Raw genomic sequence first — 23,440 nt, forward strand, 5'->3', positions numbered from 1 at the left:
TCAGCACATGTGGATCTAGGCAACTCCTAAACCTGGGAAGCCGGGTGTGCATGTGTCTCCATTATCAGACCACAGTAGGCAGGCTCACCCACTACCACTCCAGTGGCCTGTGAATTGGTACCCGGTTACACATTGTTTACCTCAACAATTCAGCAGAATAATGCAGCCACAGGCCCCCACCCCCACCCCGACTGCTCTCGGCCTGACCCTCTGCTCTCTTGCTTCCTCGCTTTTCTTAGATCCTCTCTCTGGTTTCTATTGAAGAAGAGAGTGGAAGCTGAGCTGCATAGCCCACTAAAGGATTGCTTTAGGGAGTTTTGGGGTGGAAATCCAGAGTCGGGTTTCTACAGCAAGTTGCTCTAGACCCAGAGTTGAAATCCAAAAAGAAAAATGACACCCAAAAAGGCAGAGAGAAAAAAATCTTTATTACCTTTTTAGTGAATGAAAACAAAATTTTGGGTGCTCGGTAGCGTTTTGTTTGCTTGCAAGGGATGAGGTCTGTCAGGTGCAAGAGAGAGAAGAGAATGTAGTCCAGCTGTTCCTGGGACTTCTGGATAACAGAACCAGCTTCTCACTTGGTTGTGAATTGGTAAGGAGACAAAGTAGAATTCCTTCAGAGTCCCCTGATGATGAGTGGAATTGGGAAAGGAGGGGTTTGGGGAAGCTCACCATATGGATCTTGTGAAAAGGAAGGGAGGATATAAGCCCAGTAAAAGAACTCTTAGACCAACTTAAGCGCTTAGAATTGTTCTAGATAACCAGTCAATTGAATCTTAAAGGTAATTTCTCACCGTATTCACCATGTGCTGGTCAAGTGCTAAGACCACACACCAGATCTCTCTCTTTACTCACTCAAGTGCTTTCAAGTCATTTTCCCTAATACTAAACTTCTCCTGATAATAAACCAGATAAATCATATGATCCTTCCTTGAACAGCAGTTTCATATCCAGCATTCCTCTTTCCCCTTCTCCATAACAAACATGGATGCTTGAAGATATTTTTGACAGACAATGGTTCAAGTATCTTTGGAGCCTGTAATATGTGAAATGAGGAAGCTGCACTCCAGACCCCTGCCTGGATTTGTTATCTGCTTATTAAGATAAGAGCAGAGCTCTTCCATAAAAGGAATATTTGGAATCACTATGTTCTGTTTCCTTTGGGGAACCTTGAGGAGGCACATCAAGTTGCCTTGGTTCAGTAGGGTGACCCACAGGCCAGCATTTTAATGATGTCCTACCAGGTTAAGATAAAATGGGAGGTTTATTATTGGACCAGAAAGGTTATTTCTCTCTTCCTTATTGTAGCCTCAAGAAAGAACCAGCTAAGCAAGGTGTAATGTAGTTCTTCTTAAAATGTAGTTTTTAGGCAACATGGATCCTGTTCCAGTCCTAAAGATTATCTCTAGAGCTGCTGAATATCTCTAGAAATTCTACCTTTTTAATAAACACTGGTGTGACTTTCATGACTGGCACTTGAGAATGACTGTCACAGGAGGATAGACTCAGGATAGCAATGGCCGACTGCAGTGGTGCTGGTGTACTGCGTACCCTCTTTATACTCATGGAGCCCCTGGGGTAAGATGGAGCACAGTCTTACCACCCATGGTTTTAGGGACAAGGACACAATCCCCTGAAGTGCAGCAGAAGTAAATGGGTGCCACATGGGATGAAGGCTGAAAGAAAAACCCTCAGCATTGGCTGGCCACAGGAAAAGAAGGGGGAAAAAAGTCTCAGTGACCAAAGTCAGGAGGCCTATTGGGGAGAACACTGGGGTCCCTACCTGCGCGTGTACACAGTGGGACGCATACTGCACATAACCTTCAATCTGCACATTTTACCTTCAAAGGGACTTTTTCCCCAGTGGTAAAATCTCAATAGAGGAACATGTTTTTCCAGAGCTCTGGATTATGCCTCACACTGTGCTTATTTCATTGCAGGGATGTTAAGCCCACAATAGAATTCTGTGATGTTCTGGGATCCATGACCTCGCCAGAGAACTAAGAGATTGTGTTTTTCTCTCTGTCACTCTCAAGTGGCCTGTTTGTCTGAAAAGAGGTTCCTGGTTAACTCTTTAAGGCTTAACCTAGTAACTGAACAACCTTATATTCTTAGGCCATTGGCCACAGACACTTGCTCAGTTCTTGATTGATTTGGGGGGTGGGGGGTGATGAGATTTTTTTTAAATGATGATCTTGCTAATTTATAGTGAATGCAAACCAACACATGTCCGCGTGCAGGGGTTCACACCAGGAGATTATGTCCATAGTTATGTTGAATTCAAATCGGTATATTTTCTGCAAATCTGAACCCTGACCTCTATGTGCCTGAGAATTATATACCCTGCAAGAAGGAAGGGAACATAAAGAGCAGTACAGTCTTCCCAGATGGCAGAAGGCATCACGTGCTGCCCACCACCCAGGGCGTTCACACTAAATGATGTATTAATGTTTGAGAGAGTCTCTGCCTCAGATTTCAGTTACCTCTAATTTGTAGATGTGGATGGAATTAAGAAAAGGGTATTTAAGGGTATTTAGCAAGTCAGATTTATGCCTTAGAATAAGGCCTTTACTATTCTAAAAACAATCTTCCATAAGATGAAATGATACAGGATTCCCCAAAAACATTTATTTATACAAAGATTTTGAGAGTAATAATTGTATTTGTCTTTATACCTCAATCTATGCCTCTGGGGCCAAGTCAGTGTGTGGCACACATACAACTTCCCAGAATGCCTCATGGGTTGCATCTGCTTCCAGGATCACCAAATGAACACAAGGTCTTGGCGGGTAAGGAAGAGTGTGTGAGAAGAACCCATAAGATCCCGAGGCTGCATAGCCCTGAAATCCAAATATGCACACCCTGACCTGGAAGGTGTCTAGTCAGATGTCCAAGGGGAAATGTGAGTGAGGACGAAGGCGAGAGGTACCCCAAGGGCAGACAGAAAAGGGTGAATTCCCACCCTCTGCTTCTGAGTTCAGCATGCCCACAAGGCCCACTATAGCTGGTGGTACGGGAAACTACATTACCTGGATTTTTCTCCCTGTAATGGCCCATGATGCTGATTGATGTAGAGAGGGCAATTTGCAAAAATAAAAGTTTGTCCTTAATCCCAGGTAGTAGGAGATACAATTCTGGGACTTTGTCTTGGTAACCTGTCTGAAGAGAAATGCTTGTCTTGTACAAAGTAATCCAGCGATGAGCAAATCCGACCTCAGATCAGAAGTGTCTTCCCATCTAGCTCTGTCCCGGCCACTCTCTGCCCCTCCTCCTCCCTAAGGAATCTGAAATCCCACTGCCGCACGCCGTGTCCACTTGCCATCCTCTTTCTCTATCCCCATCACCTCTGTCTGTAATACAGAAAATCTGTGTGTTCTGAAGAGTTCGGCCTTCCCCTAACCAAACCCCCACTTTCTTTACCACAGTGATTCTCAGAGCCAGCAAGAAAGAGAAATTGTTCCAGAGGGAACCTCCATCTCAGCCATTTGCCTGGAGCCGGAGGTTGTGGGCTCCAGGCCCCAAGGTGAGGTCTGTTGCTTTTGTATTTGCCAAGGAGCGGGCAGTCAGGCAGTGGCAGTTCTCTCTTCCTCTCTCTCCGTCACAAGCTGGGGCTCAGCTACACTTACAGGACTTCACCACCATGTTGGAGAGGTGTTCCACCTTGGGGGTCCTCCCGACATAGTACAAGATGGTCAGGGGCTCCAGGTCCTGGGGCACGCAGCAAGGCGAGGCAGACGCTTCCGGATTCAAGGTGTTGTACAGTCCCAGCACCTGCGAAGGGATGCATCATTTAAAGGATGGAAGCCCAGGAAACTCCACAAGTTCTAGGGGCCTTTTCCACTGACTGATCATGGTAAAATGGACACTGAAACTATTTAAGAATAATTGTTGCAACCTAGTTGGGGTGAGTGACTAGTTGCAGTTCATCCGGAAAGACAAAATGCAGAATATCTGCACATGTTTGAGCATTATCTGTTTAAACATATAACGGTTACTGGGGAACTTTAAATTGATACTGGAATTCTCTTAACTGTTATGAATACACTCCTCTAATGGTTTTCCTAGCTGTAACTGATCACTTTGGTGAGAAACTAAATGTTCTCACTAAACACTGCCTTGGGCCATTTAACAAGTGTCAGCGTGTGGAGCCCCAGACAGAATGTAATTCTAATGAGCTATAAGAAAACATGCTTCACAAATTACTGCCCTATTTTTTATTCCCCTTGAGAGAAAGACAGATATGTTTCAGAGGTCCTGGAGCTCCCTTGTCAGTATCTCACACTTTCTCTTCCCAGTCATTTTGGCTTCTTTTACGTGCTTCGCATTGTCTTTTAGATTAAGTTTTCTACATTCCAGAAGCTGAAATTATCAGAGTTCTTTAACTAATGGTAGAAGCCTTTCTATCCCAATCTTCCATGCCAACCATGTGTACACTTCTCTGACCTGTAGTTATATCTGGGATGATATGTGACAACTAATTAATTCCCATGACACAAAAGCTTTAGACAAAGTAACTAAGAGGTCCAAAGTAAATGGAAGGAATTTAAAGGGCAGAATGTGACCAGAGTTGGCCTGGGTGCCAAGATCAGGTTCTTAACTGGAGGGATTTTACTCACCCCAGATCATCATTCATTTATTTAACATTCAGTCCTTCATTCATTCATTCAACTGGCCTGGTTGGCTCCACCCCAGCACCCCATGTGGATTGGGCCCTGCTCCATACCGTGCTGTGGGTTGTATCTGCACTGCGGAGGTATGGGCAAGGGCCTGAGCAAAAGTTAGCATAGTAGCCCTTAGGTTCATGGACCCATTTCCAGCCCAGATCTTGTCGGAAGTCAATGTAGAGAGGGCGCACACAGCAGTTCTCCTCCAGGTTGCTACAACAACAACAACAACAACAAAAAGAAAATCAGTCTAAAAGGAAACCACCTATTAAAGGAACTAAACAATAACTGGCCCTTGTGTTTGTACTTGGAGTCCATCCTAGCCATTAGAAGAGGTGGCTTTACCCAAATGGAATCCCAGATTCAAGTTCATAGGGCTGAAGAAAATATAAAAGCATTTCTATGTTGAAGACCAATATTCCAAGGACAACTGGTAGAAAAAGATGCTGCATGAAGAAAAGAGGCAAATGTGGCCCTGCCTCCATTTATATCACATCTATAAAAGGTTTTCACTGTAAAAGGGACATAAGGCATGTAAAACCAAGCCCTAAATGTGACCATCCAATTCAGTTTTGTTGAGGTCGGTTTCACCACCTTTCTAACATGTTCCCAACCAAAAATTGTCTTAAGCTTAGGCAGCTTGCATACCTTAGCAGATGTCTGCTTTGATTAAATCTAGAGGCCATATAATCAAAATAAGTCATATCCTTCTATTAGAATTATGATTCCCAGAATGTGATTATCAGGCCCCTTCAATTCTGGTTGCCTTAAAGAATCTATTTGGCAATATCACTGGCCAAGTAAGTATCTAAACTCTGCTTCAATATCTGCTGAGACCTATAACTTCCTACTTCTAAAGAAAGTTATTGGCCACAATCTGGCTTCTTGTGTGTTCCAAGAGCAAATCAAGGGCAGACACCCTTGGTTATATGTTCAATAGCCATGTCCAACCGCTTTTCCTTCTCTGCCTCCCACTACAGGGTCTGAAATGCCAGAGATTCATTTTCCTGGCCTTCCTTACAGGTAAGGGTGTTCATATGACCTAACAATGAACACCCAGACATAAGGGGAAGTATGCAGGGATGAGGACAAGTTCTCACTAAGCTATGTGCTTCTTTATAAAGGTGACATATGGAAGAGGAGGGCTGATGGCTCTCATCTTCCCTCTTCTTCCCATCTTGAATGTGGACAAGATACCCAGAGCTCTAGCACTCACTTGTGACCATAAACAAGAAAAGTCAATATTCTGAGCCTGGCAGACTGAAAAGAGGAAAAGCCTGTGTCTTCAATGGCATGATTAAGCATCCAGACCAACCCTGAGCCTGCTGCTACAGGCTTTTGTGACCAAGAAATCCCCTTATGATTTAAGCCACAATTACTTGCAGCCTGGAACATTCCTAACTGATTAAGAGCCACTTAAAATAAGACTACATGTCAGCCTTCAGATAGTTGGAGGCAATTGCATTGCCTCGCCCATACCTTCTTTTCCACAAGCTCAGCATCCCTTGTTCATTCAGATGTCCCAAATAAGACATGGTTTTCAGATCTAAAGATTTTCAAATTCATTCTCCCTGGCTCCATTCAGGCATCCTTGTCTCCAGCTAATAGGACCTACTCATGCTCCTTCCTCTCCTGGAAGCGCTTCCTCCTCCCCATCCCTGTATACACAAACCTCATTCTTCCTCAAAGGCTCAGCTCAAACTCCACAGCCTTCTTAAGCCTTTCCTGTGTCCATGAAGCAACGCCCTGCACCAAATTCTTGTGAAGCGCATTATCCTTTGCCTTCTCACAAATGTGGTCATTTTCTACCTTTTAGCAATTTGTATGCATATTCATCATCTCCATCCCTTATAAATGACTCCTAATAAATTAAGAAATTGTCCTTTTTTTTTTAAATCTCTGCCCAGTGACTATCAAGTTATTTCTGGATTCATTTGTTAATTTCCCTCGCTAAACTCCCCCTGCAAATAGAGACTGCTACTATTTTTCCAATAGCATCTTTAAGCCCTTTCTAGGGAACTGAGTACTTCTTTAATGGAAATTCCTTCATTAATCACACACACACACACAAGTAATTTTAAAATATGAAAGCGATGGAGAAGTTTCAGTCAAGCCTCTCCAAACTATTTTAGCAACACTCTCCTCTTCCTAGGCTTCTCATCTACTTCATCCAGGCCCTTACAGAGCTGGGCTGCAGAAAAACAGCTGGGCTCTCAGAATTGACAAAAAGGAATTTATAAGAGAGTTTAACTCTTCTCTCCTGGAGATGTTTCTGAATCGCACCAGGGTCGCCCAGCAGAGCGTGGCCCGAGCCCCAGTAGGAGCACAGTAGGTGCTCACAGCGCAGGTGTGGACCCAGGCTCACCGGAAGCAGTAATTGGTGTCCAGGGCCCGCTTCTTCCTCTGTGCCCCCTGGCCCGGGTTGTCGAGCCGGTGCGGGGGAATCATCATAAGGATTAGATGAGGGTTGTGATGGTCCTTCTGCTTCCTGAGGCGCCCCAGATCTCCGCGGGCATGGTCATCCTCATTGTCCACACCTGCAGAAGGGAAGGAAGGAGACAATCTCCTCTCTAAGGAGAGCAGAGGGCACGAAGAGCCCTTTGAGGCTGCCTTCTCTTTCCTCCCCAGCACAGCTCAGGAGGAGAGGCAGCGTAGTCTGCAAAGAGAGGGAGGGGTGCAAGCGCAGCTTCTTCCTAGTGTCTAGATGCAGAAAGAGGAAAACTGAGTCAAGGAACCGGTATGAAAAGAATGCCATTGTCATTGGAAGGGTGCCACTTGAAGACGCCCGTGTTCGGATCCCCACGTGATCCCTGTACCTAAATCTACCAAAAGGCTGAAAACTGTTCCTGAGATGCTTCCTGGGAAACTTCATGAATCCATGAAGCATCCTTGTCACTAGATGGGTGCCCTGACATACCTGTGGATTGTCAGTTTCGGTTGAGACTTAGAATCCTAGGTGTGGATTTCCTCTTACACTCTGAATTGGCCACAATAGCACAGAAGTCCTATCTATGACTGAAGGTGTCACAATTTAATATAGCTTGACTGGAAGCCGGAGGAACAATACTTTTGAATAACTGTTAATGCTTGCATTGCACTCATAGCCTTACAAGTATTTTTGCTACAAAACTCAGATGAGATAATAAGGCTTATGATCAACAGCTTAGCAAACAAGTTCTGGAAGGAAAATTTACTGTTCATCATCATGAGGACTGACTCAATTGAACAGAGGTATATTTTTTGGAGAACAGCTGCCAGCTGTAGTTTAACTCCATGGAAAACAGAAACATGAGGATTCTAATGTACATAATTACAGGAGGGACTTGGACCTCAGGAAGGGCTGTTAGGTCTATGACATAAATGGGAGACCTGGATCTCAAATGCCCTTTACCATAAAACTTTTTGAACCAGATAAGTCTTCACTGAAGTGGGAGGGTTTTGTCTTAACCTAATCTGCAGGTAAGGATTCCCAAGGTCTTCTGTGATTAGAATGTCAGATCCTTGACTTTTAGAAAAGCTCTGAAATAGAATCAATGAGGCTTCAGAGGACTACCCAGGGAGCCCAGAGAGGCCCAGACCAGCGTCTGAGTTGGCACAACCTTGGACAAATGCATGACCTCAGCTACCCAAACTGGGAATATGAAAGAAAAGAGAACTTCCCTGAAATCTAGACACTCTCTCTACTGTTTCCAAAAAACATTGAAAGAAACAGAAGTGACTCTCAACTACTTAGCTATCTCAACATAAACACCACTGGAAAATATCCGGAGCCAGGAGTATTCATACAAGCCCAGATAACTCCTGGGCAAGGACCAAGCAGACCTTGCAATGTCTAGAAGAGTGAGGAAGCTCATACTCATGGCCATGAAGCCACTTCCTTTCAGATAAGGGGAAGAGAACCATTATTAGTTGAACATCCCTGGCACTGTGTTTTACATTTGATATCTTAATTTATATAACAACCCTGTGAAAGAAATACTTTCATCCCCATCTCACTGACAGTTCGGAGAGGTTAAAGGGCTTAAATCTAATTTCACCACACTCTTCCCAACATCCCACTGCCTTCCAGATGCTAATGAATTCTCTATATCCACAAAGTGGACATTACACTCATTGCTTTTGTGACAAAGGAGAACTACCCAAGTACTAAATAGTTGGCCATCTCTGTGAGCAAGCTTGATATCTTTTCTTGAGGTCTGGTGGTCATTTCCTGCCCCACTAACTCTCCCATCCACCTTACACTCACATCCATTTTGTTTGTTACCTTTGAATTTGATTTCCATCACCTCATGAATGTTTTCCAGGATATCTCCATTTGGCTGAAAGGTGTGACATGGACAATGAATGCTGATTTCCAGACCTAAGTTGGACTCTGCAAAATGAGACACAGAATTGGTGAGAAATCACTTTGTGTAATGGGGAAGTATGGTCACAACCCACGCAAGAATAGGCTAAGGCCTCTGCTTTCATAGGAATTGAGTTATAGAGAGGGTTGCAGGAGACAACGTGCTTCCAAAAAGATTGGACCTTCACACATGTTGCTACATTCCACGTATATTTCTGTTAAATTATATGCAACCAAATGGGAGCATGAACTAGTTGGTATCATGAAGCGGAATTGTAATAGCTATTTTCAAAGGATAGTTTTAGGAGAAAATTTTCACCTACCTATTTTGGGGGAAAAGAACAACAATACAGGATAGACAGAAAAAAAAAACAGTCATTCTACCAAGGTGTTTGGTGGGAAAAGAGATATTCAAGTCAGCCTGCTGAGGAATGATGTCAGGAAGAGGCAGAGAGACTAGAGGAGACTAGGGAAAGAGGTAACTGAAGACCTCTGGGGCAGAGAGGTGGTAGTCTTTGCCTCTATTCAAAGGTCACAAGATGGAAAGTAGCACAGTCTAAGCACAGGATTTAAAGTTAGGAATCAATGCTAGAGGCAAGTTCACCTGCAAATGAAAGCTGAATCAGTCTAGGCAGAAGATGCCAGCAGTTCTACCAGGGCTATGATTGTGGATATTGAGAAAGTGGTAGATTCCAGAAGGAACAAGATGAAAGTCATGGTAACACTTGGCGATAATTTCCTTAAGAAACAGAGATATAATGAGGTATAAATTACATAACAGTTTCTTCTTAGGGAATCCTTGTTCAGCATTATGGGGAAGATGGAAATGTGGATGGCTCACCAAGGGATGATAACCAGCTCTGGAAGACACTGTGGAATTAGGGAGTGGGCAAGAGAGATGATAGAGGCCGTGGCTAAGTATCTATGCAGTCTGAGCTAAGAGACAACTAGCATGAGGAATCCTGGAGCTGCCAGAATTAGATGTCTGACATTCTGATGCAGGACAGCCACCTCTGGCTCTTTGCCTAATAGCAGAGGGATCATATGTTTCCCAAAATCAGGGAAGCAGAGAAACTGATAAAAGTGACAGAGTAAAGTAGAAGAGGAAGAAACCAAAAAGCTTGAACTGGAGCAAGTACTTTTGTGCAGGGAAAATCAGGTAGGCTCTGGCAACATGTCAATTCTGGTGGATGAGACTTGATGAGAGGAGCTCTTTGACCACAGGGCAGTAACTAGCTGTGGTCAGGCACAAGAAAGGCCATGGAAGATGGCACCCTCTAGGTTCAGGGTCAGCATCTCAATGAGCTGAGTGGTTTACAGCTCCCTGAGGAAACCCTAGTTCTGAATGAACATCTGCCTTTGGGGATAACCTGGGCCTTCCTGAAATCTAATGTCATCAGAGGAAACCCTGAAGGATCCAGGCTGGCTCAGCATCCTTCTCATGGGCAATCTGGTCCAAGTACAGAGATTCCATTCACTGCTAAGCAGGGCTGGATGTCCAGTCTTATTGGTGAAATATTAGCCCAATCCCTTTTTCCATACACTCCAGAACCCAACCAGATTTGTTCTGCCCTAAGTCAGGGCAGCCTCTGGAACACATTCACACCTGCAAAGTGTCAAGATTTCTGTTCTACAAAGTTAGCACTGGTGCAAGAAGACCAGTAGAAACAAGACAGGTGGGCCCCACCCAGCTAGAGAAGAAGAAATAAACAGAGATAGAGGCATGATAAAGGTTCCTCTTCCTGATTTAAAGTAGCTGAAGGGAAGGAGCCAGGGTAATTGAAATGGGCTGCCTAACAACATAATGTATTCCTGTCCCTGAAAGGGTTGAAGGTAGGCTAGGAGAGACCTGGAGTGGGTGAATTTTATGTTTCTGTGAGTTAGAAAGTCAAGGTGCAGACCTATGTGTTGGGGAGAGTTAGAGTTGGGGTAAAGGTGGTAAGCATGAGATGGTGGCAAGGTTTGACCAATGGGCTGTATCTAGGCAGAGGGCTCAGAGGACAATAGCAATAATCACCAACATTTGTTGAGCATTATTACATGTCAAGCATGCTGTAAGCACTTGAGATGCATTAACTCATTTAATCTCTATGATAATCCTACAAACCAGGAAATATGATTGTTCTCCATTGTACAGACGAACACACTAAAGCTTAGGGACATTAAATGGCTTGTCCTAGGTACTCAACCAGTAAGTGGTAGAGCAAGGATTCAAACACAGTAAGCCTGGTGCCAAAGATTGTTAAAGACAAGGAGGGGGCAACAAAAACCACCAGAGAAGATGCCCACACATTCCCATGGTATGCAAAATGGTTGTGCTTTCCCAGTGTCCTACCTATCCTGAGCTACCAGGCTGGGAATGCTCACTGCCCAGCCCGCTAGGGGAGGCCTGGACTCTGCAAACAGAGAAGTAGCAGAATGGATGAGCAATAGCCTGAGGGTATGAGGACCCTGGATGAAGACCCATTGAGTACCGGGACCAGAAAGCAGCCTGGGTGTTGGGGACTCAGTAGGCCCTCAGCAGTTTGGTGAATTGCATATGTGTGACTCAGTTTCCTCATCCATCCACACTGGCCAATTGCTCCATTTGGAGTCCATTTTCTGTCTTGTTTGGGGGCATGAACTCTGAAGAGACTTATGAGCTCTGAGTAAAGGCTTGTGTGATGATTCTCCTAATAGACGAGAGTGCAGCATCTGCCTGAGTGGGAACTGAAGGTTCCAGAAGAACTAACCTCAGAATTGGCAGTGATCAGGATAGTGGGTGGGGGACCCATAGGTTTTATTATGAAATTATCTTTTTGATGTCTCGAGGAGGGTGGAAATCATTCTCAATGCACACGTCTCATTGAGTTCTGCAGCTGTGAAAATAAAAACTCCAAGTGCCCAGGGCTTCAAAGAAATTCAGGTGGAGCTGATCAAAATCAGACAGGGAAGCTAAGAGATTAATTTCCCCGGCCTCTCCTTTCTGTAGCCATGTCGGGCTCTAGGCGGAGTGCCATCTGAGTCAGATTTCCCAACAGGGCAGATCCTTGTGGGTTCTCCTAGGCTTTTGCCTGCGTGCTCAGTAGGAGGAAAAGGATGGAATTCCCAGATACCTCTGGAGCAGGGACAGGGCTTCCAGCCCAGAATCTGCTAGCTTAGCCACCAAACAATTCCCCTTAGGTGGGGGCCTGCACACTCAGATGCCTACACACCCAGGCAAGTTACAGTGAACAAAGCAAGACCGTATACGATGCGGAGCAGGAACCGACAGCCTTGCTCTTGGGGAACAGTGGGGAATGGTGGCAACTGTGGGGACCTGAAGAATACATGGCCATCTAAAAGGTAGCTGCTACTCATCTCTGGCGGCTCATTACCAAAAATCTCCCAATTTTTTTTCAAGAAAAACCGAAGTCCTGGTTTTATGTGAAATCTCCTGACTTTTAAAAAGATACTGGAAAAAAATATATATTGACTGCTGGTTAAATTTAAAACAATATGGCTAGTCAAGCACTGTGTGTTCTTTGCCTTAGAGCTCTAACCACTAGTTTCCTAAACACCAGAGTTCTAGGAAGATGCACATGCTCCAGGGACTCTGGGCATCAGTCTGTGGATGGACTGCAGCTTTACCAAAGCTGAGGATAATAGGAAACTCTTTGCAAAAGAGAGAGAGGAGGAACAGATGGGGGCACCATATATACTCGCAGCAGTCAGACCAGGCTGTGCCAGTCAAATTAGGACAAGAGAGGAACAGCAGATCAAGTACCAGACACCATGAACTGGCAGCCAGGAGACCCATGTTTAGTCTAGGCTGGATGACTTGGTCAACTTACTTAACTTCTCTGGGCCTCACTTTCCTTACCTGAAATAACAAAATCATAAATGGTTGAGATAGTTTGGATGTGTGAAGTTTTATATGCCTTGTGGACAGTCCAACTTGGATTACTAATAGACCTTTCCAACTTAATCGGCCAAATCAGAACCTGCCTGAAACCTGTTCTTCTCCCCGTCTTCTTCATTTCAATCAATGATCCCACCCCAGATGTTCAGTCCAGGAACTTAGAATTCATCCCCAACTTCTCTTATGTCCTCACATCCCATATGTAACCAGCCTGTTTTGCTGACTCTACCTCCAAAATACATAATACATTCAGTTCCATCTCCACTGCTACTGCCTTACTCTAAGCCCACTGCCCTTCCCAGGTTGCTGCAATGCCCCCTAATTGGTTTTCCCACTTCTTCTCTTGACCTCATGGCAGTCAGAGGTATCTTTTGAAGATGGAAACCCAATCACCTCCCCCCAGCTACCAGACCCACTTATAGACCAACCTTGGCTTCCATCACGCTTGGAATAAGCCCTAATTCCTTACCATGCCCTATAGGAACTTAATCATATGGCCTTCTGACCCCAGTTCACACCAGTCTCCCCCTTCAACTCACTATGCTCCAGCCACATCAATCTATTCGCTTCCATTAGAACAAATCATCCTGTTCCCATGGGAAAGCCTGGGCCCTGCTATTTTTTTTTGCTTAGAACGTCCTTTATCCTGACCTTCATAAGCTGGCTCCTTCCTATCACTCAGATCACAGCACACAAATTCCTTCTTCCTAGAAGCCTTCCCTGGGCATACCATCTGATGTTGGACCCCCGCCAGTCATTATCACATTACCTGCTTTCTGTTTTTCATAGTATTTATCACCATCTGAAATTCTTTCTCAATCTGCTTACTGGTTTATTATGTATCTTTCCCACCAGAACAATAGCCCTGTGAGATCTGGGTCCTTCCCTGTCTTGTTCACTGCTGAATTCACAGGGCGTGGCTTAGAATGAGCATTTAATAAACATTAGTTGGGTGAATGAATGAAGGACACACAGAGAATCTATGGTAAAGCCAGACTTTGAGCTCAGATCTGTGACTTCTCCAGGCCTGCCCTCTTCCCTCTATTTCATGAAGGACCAAAGGGACCTCATGTTCCTTCCAAAGTGCCCATTCCAAGTGTCAACCCACCTCTTCGCAGGAGCCACTCACGCACAGTGTCAGTGACGTCAAAAGACAGCCACTCAGCCGTGCCCCGTGTGGGCAGATTTCTACCACCGATGTATCGCTGCTTGGCGATGTGCTCATCTGGCCGAAGTATCTATGGGATAGAGAAAGGAGTAAGTTCCCAAGGCCAAGACAGAGTACACAGGGATGTGATACCATGAAGGAAGACAGGAGAGGGGAGCAAAAGGAAACCTCTGAATGCTAGTCCTTCCACCATGTGAGGTAGTTAGCTCTTTTAATCTTCTTAATAGCAGACAAAGATGTGGAAACCAAGGCTCAGAGAAGCCAGGATTCAAACCTAGGTCTGCTGAACTCTGGGTGGAGTGGAGGCCTGATAGAGCAGAGGAACTGACTTCCCCATCTGGGCTACTCTGTCCTGGGAGGGAGTTTACCTGGAACAGCTCGATCCTCTGCTCATTGCGCTTGGAGGTGGGGTTGGGCACACGCAAGACCCGGAATTCTGCTCGGAACAGATTGGTTCCATTTTTCTCCACTGAGGACACGTTGAAGCGGAAAACCTTGGAGGTGATTCCTTTGGGGCAGACAGCCAGCTCATCTAAGGAGATAAAGTGGCAGGAAGAGGTGCAGCATGTGTGAGACCCACGGAGCAGCATGCTGCCAGTAGTCCTACTCGCTGAGGGACCAAGGCCCACCTGTCACCTCCTTAGAGGCTTGAGGCCTCCTACTTAGAGGTGGAGATAGGAGGAGGAGTCCTGGTGGCCCTGGACATAAGCACAGGCCTGAGCTGGGAGCAGTGAGACTTCAAGAGCCCAATGGCACAGCACTAAATGCTGGGCAGTCAGATATGATTGCCTCCTCCTCCCATTGCCTTGACATCCCAGCTATGGCCAGGCTCTCTAGTCTGACTTTTCTTATTCTTTTAGAGAATATACATTTTTGAAAAGATATCGGTAATTCCCCCTAGTAGTTTAATCATTTTGAAGCTAGTTGATTCATTCATATGTTGGTTCATTTTTGCAGCCACCCATTTATCAAACACATGTTGAGCAAATGCTGTGAGCCAAGTATGGTGCTATACATCGGGGCAGCAAAGATGAATTGGCAAAGCTTCTGCCTTTAAGGGGAATCATTGTTCAAGGGAGGTTGTTATACATGGATCCAAATACCAAGAGCAGAGAGAATGTGTGGAGAGTCTTTGCAGAAGCCCAGGAGTTGCCAGGGGAGATCAGAGGAAGAAAAGAGCAAGGAACACTTCATGGAAGAGGCAATATTTGATCTGGGCCCTGCGGGAAGCTAAGGTTTGAGGGTGGGGAGGGAAGAAATTTTACATGGAGGGACTGTTGGAAGCAAAGGCAGGGAAGGGATGAAATGTGATGAAGAGGAACACAAAGCAGGTAGGCTGGAGCCATATGGAAGAGGTCAAGTCAAAAGATTGCGGTCTGTCTATGGAAGGCTGAAATATCAGACTGAGGGGATGGATTTCATCCCCTCAACAGTAGAGAGCCAAGGAAAGTATTTGAGCAGTGCAGCAACATAATCAACTTTGGGTTTTAGACATAATGAAGCAACCTCCTGAGCCTGGCAAACCCACAGATGTCTCTTTCCAGACTGGGCTGGTCCATCCCCATTGGGCTAATTTCTCTTTAGGGGTCTCTTGCCCTGACAGCATTTGCTATGCCAGCCTCTGGTACCTCTCTGGCCTTTGTACTCCTGTCCCCAAGAAAGAAGGCAGCAAATGCTCTTTCTCAATGCTTAGAGCCAGATAACAGAAGAGAGAAAGATCCTGTCTTTTCTCTGTTCCTAGTACACTTGACAACCTCAAGGTCTGAGTAGCCTTGACACCCAGAGAAAATGTTTCTGCATAAATGGTAACAATAGGCAGAACTTGAAATTCAAGCTCATAGACCCAGATTCCACACATAATGGACATGACTGGAATGAGTGCAGGGGTAGTGAGGAAGTCACAGACAAGGCGAGACGGCTCAGAGGCCTGGAAACAAGCAAATACGCTACTGATCTTTACGAAAGGATGAATGAGTGTTTCTGGAAATTTCTATCTGGTGGGTCTGAAACGGGTTCTTGGAAAATTAATGGACAGCTGTTAGGCAAACAAATGTGTGAATTCTGGCTAATGAAGCCTTAATTTAATAATTGGCTTTGAAAGAGCAAATACTGCCAATTATGCCCCAAACCATTTCAGCAAGAACTATTTAAGAAGGAATTGGTGATAGCAATTTAATTTATAGGTTTACAAGTTTGTAACCCTCTGGACATGAAAAAGACACTTGAACGACGTCAGACCCACTCGAGTACTGTTACACTTGAGTTTTGAAGGAGCAGTTGTCAATATGACTTCATTTATAATTGAACTCCAGTAACTATCTGGAAGAGGGAATAAAGGGTATGTTAGTGCAATTTGCATGTTGCTGTAAAAAGGAGAAGGGTAAGAGAAGATGGCATGTGCCAGTGAGGAGATTCAGAGTGGGGTCAAGACAGTGGGAAGCCAGGAGTTGGGGGTGGGGTAGGGGAGTGATAAATGAAGAGAATTTTCAGGACACAAGTAAGTGAATATTTGGTTTCTTCCAGCCCATAAATCAAATATTTATTTCCTAACATGGACTCCTCTTGAAGGGATTTTAAGATTTCAAGAAAGAGGTGGGAAGGGTCTTTTTTTTTTTTTTTTATCATTGGGATCTATAGATTTCTGATGAAGTTGGAAGGGACATCAGGGGTCATTTAGATGAAGAAACTGAGTCCCAGAGAGAGGTCTTGCCCACACTGTGAGTTAGGTGACACTAGCAAGCGAAACTCACACACAGTCATTGGTGATTTACAAAGAATTGCCTAGGAGAGAAAAGAAAATGTAAATAAAATCTTAATAATTGCATCCAATGACTACTAATGACTTAAATAATATGTGGAATGAGCTACAGTGTAAATAAATAAAAAATAATATCACCTTACATTTTATAGAGCTTTTATTAATTCATCTGACACTAACAATCCTTGAGGAGAATGAGAATCAGTAAAAATTACCATTTTACAAAAGAGAAAACTAAGCATCAGAAGTTAAATGACTTTTCCAAGGTCACTCAGCTAGTAGGTGGCAGGGATGGGATTTGAATCTAGATCATTTGATTGTACCTCATCTATGGATGCCATTTTTTCTATTTTGCTATTTTTCTGCAAGTAAGTTCTAGGGAGAGAAAACAAGCAAAGAGAATCTGCGCAAAGTGTACATGGAAAAAAACAGGAAACAGCCGACCATGTTTGGATCAACTGCCTTTTAAAATATTTTCAGACATCTGGGTGCCTAGGTGTGCCTGGGTTTATATGCATCTAGTGTATACATGCTAGGGCAATTACTGCTGGTACCAATGATGTAACTACATATATCAGTGTGGCAATGCTTCTCACGCTGGCTGTACATTAGACTCACCTGGGGAGCTTTAAAAACATAATGCCTGGGAGCATTCCCCCGATACTCTGACAACATTGGAGTGGGTAGGCCAGGAGCCTTTTGTTTGTTTGTTTTAAGATCTCCATAAGATCCTAATGTGCAGCCAGAGTTGAGCACTACAGTTTATAGTATTCTACAAAGGGTATCATGGCTTCTAGATGTTCTGGATGTCTGAGAAATCACCGTTTTAGTGGCTTAACCTTTAAATGAGATAACCTTTTAGCGGAATAGGCATGGTTTGGCCAATGCAACATTTTGAAAATTTTGGAATTAGAAGCCCGTAAACAATATTAAGCCCATGTTAAAAGTTGGGAGATTCCACAGAAAGACCCAGATCTTCTGCTTTCCTGGGAAATGTAAGATCTAGTCAAGCTGAACCGACATTCCTGAAGGAAACAACTGGCAGAAGCTGAGCAGTGGCTGCCCTTATTTTATAGGGCACACGCACTCTGGGTCCACCCTAACACCCCATTCTCACCACGAACCTGAGGCCAGGTGTCCCGAGCTGGCCATCACTGTGCACATGCTATGACTGGTCTCTACACCGTCTACATCACCTGCCTGGCCTCTGTAGGCACCTGTGTTTGCAGCCCCTCTAGGGAAATATTTGTGCCCTAGTTCACAGAGTCTTAAGCTTAAGTGGGCTTAAGAACCAATGTAAAGCTTATTCAAAATTCAGATTTCTCAGGGCCCCACACCCAGAGATTCTGGTTCTGTAAGTGTGGAAGTAGGGCCTTGGAATGCACATTTCTTACATTTAGGAGGCCTCTGGACTTCACTTGGGAAACACTGACCAAGGGTGCAGAGGACATTGGCACTTAGCAAAGAAAATGAGTTTTTTTCAATATGAAATGGCTTTTACTTTTCAGAATGAATAAAATCTAAACTTAGCCAGAAAAGAAAGGCTAAAATATCAAGTTCAGAAGCTCCAGGTTTGCTGGTTGCCGTCACGCTGCCTTTTGCTGGAAACCACAGGAGTCTCCCACCAGATGCAGATAATTACAAGCCAGGAGCTAACACCTCCACTGGCGATAGTGCAATAACAAGGACAACAAAGGAACTGAAACACCATGTCCATCCCCTCCACACAGGTCAGAGAAGACTCTCCTCTCTTCCCGTTATCAAGATCCTAGAGAATTCTATAAGGGACTAGAGTCTTGCCCTGATCCCCAGCAACACTGTCTTTTATCATCTCAGATGTAATCATAAAATTCTTTCAGCTGAAATAGATGTGAGATTATCTCTGACTTTACAGATGAAGAAACTGAAGCTCATCGAGGTGATGTGCCCCCTTTCACCCGGCTGTAGTTGCTTAACCAGCTTGAGACTCTCTGTTAAATATATAACAAAGACCCTTAAGTGAATTTGGTAGCAGGTTTGTGGTGGTATGAATTTCCTAGCCAAGGTTAGGCAGAGCTAAAGAAAAAGAACAAATCCAGTTATTCCTAGACAATCTGCCACCTGGGTTGCTGAAATGACTGCTCCAGTCTTCTGCTTGGTCCTGTATGTGATTCATTTCCGTGGTAATTCAAGTTCTATTGAGGCTTGGGCGTTAGTGGATAAGGCATGAGTTCTGCATGCAAGTGTGTAGCTCAGAGTCCCTGGTCTGGTTGGGCAAGTTATTTAACCAATACAGGTCTCAGTCTCATCATCTGTAAAGTGGAGAAATAACAGAGCCAGATGTTGGGTCCTGTTCTCTTTGCTTGCATGTTCTGCTGTTTCTCCTGTCCCTTTACCTCTCTAGAAAGCTCCCTGTTTTCTTGCCCCAGTTCCTAATGTCACTTCTCTCCGACTGTCTGTTGTGGGATAAAGGAGGTGGTTGGGAGTGATGAAATGTGAAAGAGAACGTGATCTCATCAGCTCCCCAGCAGAAGCTTTGTCATCTGGACCCCATCGGTCCCCTCCCCTTCCCGTACAGACCCAGTGCCACGCCTGCCCACCCTAATACATTAAGGACAGGCTTCCCTCTCCCCAAGCCTCTGATGATGACTATCTGCTCCCACTCGGCATCTGTTGGGTGTTCGCATCTACCCACTGCCTTCTTTATAATTAATGTGCCTGGTGTGGCTGCCTCTCCGCGGCTGGCTCAGCATCTGCCCAGCTGCAGGGCGGGTCTAGGCCCGCATCTGCTCAGCCTCCGTGTCACCTCCAACAGCTGCACAGAGTCTGGGTCCGCTTCCTGTCCGCACCTGCAAGCCTTTGTGGCATTGCCTGCATACTGCCGGGTACTGGCCCCTCCACAGCACTCCGCCCAGCATCCTCCTCACTGTCTCAGGTTTGACCTATGCCTGAGACCACTTTGAACCCCAGGGCCACCCACACCTGCTGCAATTACAAGATCCCAGTGCTGTAGTCGCAGAGCTGCCCAGCATCTGCAGGCCTCTGCCCTGGCTTTTCCCAAGGTCATTCACTATTTATGCACAAAACCGATATCTGCTTGCACTGGCGTGCCCTTGCATCCATCTGCCTCATTCATTCTTGGTTCAGGATTCCAGGCTGGGTGGGCCCACATGACTCAGAATCCTTCCTCTCCGTGACTCCTCCTCCTAACCCGGCCGTTAAGGCCCGAGTCCTTCCCTCTTGCCCTGGCCTCTCCTGCTGGCCTCAACTTTCCACCCTCCTCTAAATTCATGGCCAGCATCTCCCGCTTTCATGGGGGCCCGTGAGTTGGGGGCCCAGCCATCCAGCTGCTGGGTACTTCTGGGAACTGGGGGCCCCTGGCTGACCCGGAGCCAGCCCCACCCAGAGAACCATGGGCAAGGAACACTAACGCTGCCGCTGCCTCGTCCTCCAGCCTCCGCCCCACAAGGCAGCCATATCCAAAGGAAAGGGCGCTCCAGGCAGCCACAGGGAACAGGAGTGGGAACCCCTCGCCAGTAACCACAGGCTCCTCTGCAGGCCTGCCCGGAACAGGGCTTTCGCACCTCCAGCCAGAGCTGATCCACCCATCAGCTATCCACTCCCCTTCCTTCCCTCTAGCCAGGTTCCTTTCAGCCCCTGCAGTTCACCTGCTGACCGCCCCCACCCTGGCCCTCCGTCCCACCCCACCCCCACCCCCACTCGGACACAGCCCACCTCCCATGTGCGCCGGGCCAAGGTAGTCAGGGCGGCGAGGACACCTGCTGGTAGAAAAAGCAAACAGAGCTGCTCCCAGAGTCCCTGGCCCACGAGTGGCTCACATTCCTCCTTCCTGGGCTGTCAGTTTCTCAACATCTGCCAAATTTCTCCCTTGTATTGGGGTTTTTTCAAATCCCTGTTCAGTAAACACACATGACTTCCACACGTGTACAAACACACCCAGACGTCTCACCCAGAAGCCTCTCCGCTTCTAACACACAGACGGGAGCCTCCAGGGAAGTCTCCTTCCCAGCCACACATTCTCCTCTGCACCCACAGCCACACCTCCCACCCATTCTCTCCATGACACGCAGACACAAAAGGGCCGCCCCCGCCCAGAGACACCTCCGGAACCACGACCCTGCCCTTCCTGGGTCCGCAGGCCTGAAAAGAGGCCCGTGTTAAGCACATTAATGTGTCTACTGTAAATTGTAAGATAATGTACATGCAAACATACGCGTGTCCCCTCCCCACCGCACACAGCTCCCATGAGGCACGTGTGTGAGCTACTCTGAAAGGCCCAGAGAGCAAGAAGTTGTCTCTTGCCTGGGCTTCAAAATGCTCCACAGACATTAATTGGGGGCAGGTACTCTTCTTCCCAAGGAATGGAAAAACTACATCAGAGACGTGTCACAGTGAGTCGGGAAAGCCAGGAGACTCGGGTCTCCAGATTCATAGAACTAGGAGGACCCGTATGTTTACAGTTACCTACGTGATCGCATGGGTAAGCGCACATGTTTCCCTGGATAGCACAATACCACACTAAAATCAGTCAAGGATGTGATATGAGTTCAGCAAGCTTGCTCAGTTCCAGGGCTCCTGGCTCCCCAGAAGAGCCGGCTCTTACCAGACAGGCTCTGTCGCCCTCCCCACCCACGCACCCAGACCCAGCTGGGCATCGCACCTCCTGAGCGCTGTGCTGGTGAATGCTGGGACACCCAGCCCTGTGGCCACCGCTAGTGCCCCCTCCCCCACCCCCCTCTTCCCCCACGAAGCTCCTGACTTCAGCTCAGACCCTCCAGGGAAGACACTTCAGAGAGAGTTGGGACTTACTGTGTTCCGCCAGCCCCTGGATCATGTCGAATATATGTACTTCTTTGGCATAGTATTCCGACTCTGTGTTTTCCTGAGTGCAGCCTTCCTCCCTCTCCCCCTGCATCTCCTCCAGCAGCTCCCGGGTGCTGTTGTAAAGGGCCAGGACCTGGTAGGGGACATGGGTTATCCCCGATGGCTCAGGGGGGCTGGTGAGCCTGAGCTTGCTTAAGATCTGTCCCCTGATGGCTTCCACCCTCTTCTTCTTGATGTGGCCGAAGTCCAAGGTGGTGCAAGTGGACAGGGAGAGGCTGACCGTGGCAAAGTTCAGCAGGGTGAGGACCACCAGAGCCCTTTGCAAGTGCATCTTCATGTGCGAAGTGGGAAGAGAGGCTGGGGGGCAGCGAGGCCTAACGAGGAGGAGACCCCAGCGGACGTGCAGAAGGAGGGAGGAAAACCAGGCGGCCTCCCCAGATCCCGAAGACTGAGGCTTGGCAAGAAGGTGCATGAACTCACTGCACTGCGAGAGCTTCAGGACTTCCAGGAAGCGCTGGCAACCCTGCGGACGAAGAAGCGGACTGTGTGCCTTGTAGCGCTGGGATTCTTCTCCATGTGTCTAAACAGGTTCTGCTGGGCTCTGACTCCCAGCAGGCCAGGTGGAGGGCAAGCAGAGGGCTGGGAGGGGTGGCAAGGCAGCTGGGAGTGGGAAGGGAGCTGGAGTTTTTCCTTAGGTAAAAATAAATAGAGTGGATATCTGATATTGCCAAACGCAGCTTGGTGATGGGGAGAAAGTGAGTATTTTAAAGAAGGAGCCCAAGGACCACGTCTGAGTCCTGAAATCAAAATCCTTCCCTTGCCCCGAAGGAGAATAAGAGAAAGAGAATGGAAAATAAAATTTAAAAAAAAAATTGTTTAAAAAAGAAAAAGTCAGATCACCAGTGAGTAGGTGGGGAGAGGCAGGGCTGGGGAGCTGCTGGCCCAGCTAGAGGTGGGGGCGGCGCAGGACACACTTGTCTCTCGGGCACACCATTCATGCTTTCTCTTTTGTTTACACTTCCTCGGGGACTTTCTAAATGACTCTGTCCACGCTGCCTGGCGTCTTCATTGGCTGGGATGTGGGCTTATGTGCAATTAGAAGGCAGGGAGGACAGGCCCATGGAGACCAGCCCCAGTAATCCACTTGGACGCCCAGGGTCACCAGCACCTCGACTTGTCTTCTCCCCCGGCCATTGCTTCTCTTCCCTGCTTCTCTTTAGAAAAAATAAAAAGGAAAAGGAAAAGAAAATAGAAGCCAGTTCACTGCACGCCTGCTCCAGGAAGCTGTTATTCCTTCTTTCTCAGGCTTCTTCCCCTATTTCTCGCCTCTCTTGCTCATTCCCTTGGACTTGTGGACTTGGCTTTCTGCTTCCCTCCCTTTCTCTCTCTCTCTCTCTCTCTCCTCTCTCTCTCTCTCTCTCTCTCTCTCCCTCTTTCCCTCTCTCTCTCCCTCTCTCTCACACACACATGCACACACACTGCTTTCTCTATTTCTCTCTGCTGAAATTTTATACCTCCCTCCCATGACGTCTCTGGCCTGGGATGGGGGAGGGAGGGACCAGCTCACGCAGCCTCCTTTGCTGCACGGTTTTAATGTTTTAAACAGGCACAGGAAAAAGCCATTTGAAAAATACTTTGCGAGTCCTCTCGTTCGACGTGGTAACTGAACTTTCCTCCCCCTCCTGGAGTCTCCTGCGGCTACACGTTGACTGTTTTTCTGGAAAGTTACTCCTATGAATCCCGTCCCTCTGCTCCCACAGCTCCTTCGCCCTCTCGCCAGCTGTCAGTCGGTCCTCTCCCTCCC

The 23,440-nt window shown here is 46.6% G+C and overlaps 1 protein-coding gene and 1 long non-coding RNA gene across 3 annotated transcripts; one reads left to right on the plus strand and one right to left on the minus strand.

Moving 5' to 3' along the window:
- Positions 1-606: 606 nt before the first annotated feature.
- Positions 607-12,882, plus strand: LOC143652033 (uncharacterized). 2 transcript variants are annotated; one of them, XR_013160372.1, is made up of 4 exons: positions 607-2,899; positions 3,423-3,520; positions 8,966-9,056; positions 9,799-12,882. It is a non-coding gene; the product is annotated as an uncharacterized LOC143652033 (long non-coding RNA). The 2 variants fall into 2 exon arrangements; XR_013160371.1 differs by having other exon boundaries at positions 607-2,786.
- On the minus strand, positions 2,611-23,119 carry TGFB3 (transforming growth factor beta 3). The gene is made up of 7 exons (XM_077123126.1): positions 21,622-23,119; positions 14,423-14,586; positions 13,995-14,124; positions 8,926-9,033; positions 7,027-7,198; positions 4,721-4,874; positions 2,611-3,768 (listed from the first exon to the last, which is right to left on the minus strand). The coding sequence occupies exons 1-7, from the start codon at positions 22,106-22,108 to the stop codon at positions 3,610-3,612; spliced, it is 1,374 nt and encodes a 457-aa protein (XP_076979241.1). The 5' UTR covers positions 22,109-23,119; the 3' UTR covers positions 2,611-3,609.
- Between the last annotated feature and the right edge of the window lie 321 nt (positions 23,120-23,440).

Source organism: Tamandua tetradactyla, chromosome 12 (assembly GCF_023851605.1).
Source record: "Tamandua tetradactyla isolate mTamTet1 chromosome 12, mTamTet1.pri, whole genome shotgun sequence".
Taxonomy (NCBI): domain Eukaryota; kingdom Metazoa; phylum Chordata; class Mammalia; order Pilosa; family Myrmecophagidae; genus Tamandua; species Tamandua tetradactyla.

Excerpts from the sequence above, each read along its gene's own strand:
- TGFB3 (XM_077123126.1), bottom strand. The coding sequence starts at position 22,108 with ATGCACCTTCTTGCCAAGCCTCAGTCTTCGGGATCTGGGGAGGCCGCC. Across the intron at positions 4,875-7,026 it reads GACACCAATTACTGCTTCCG|CAACCTGGAGGAGAACTGCT; the intron begins GTGAGCCTGGGT and ends TTGTTGTTGTAG. Across the intron at positions 3,769-4,720 it reads CAGATACAACCCACAGCACG|GTGCTGGGACTGTACAACAC; the intron begins GTATGGAGCAGG and ends ATCCCTTCGCAG.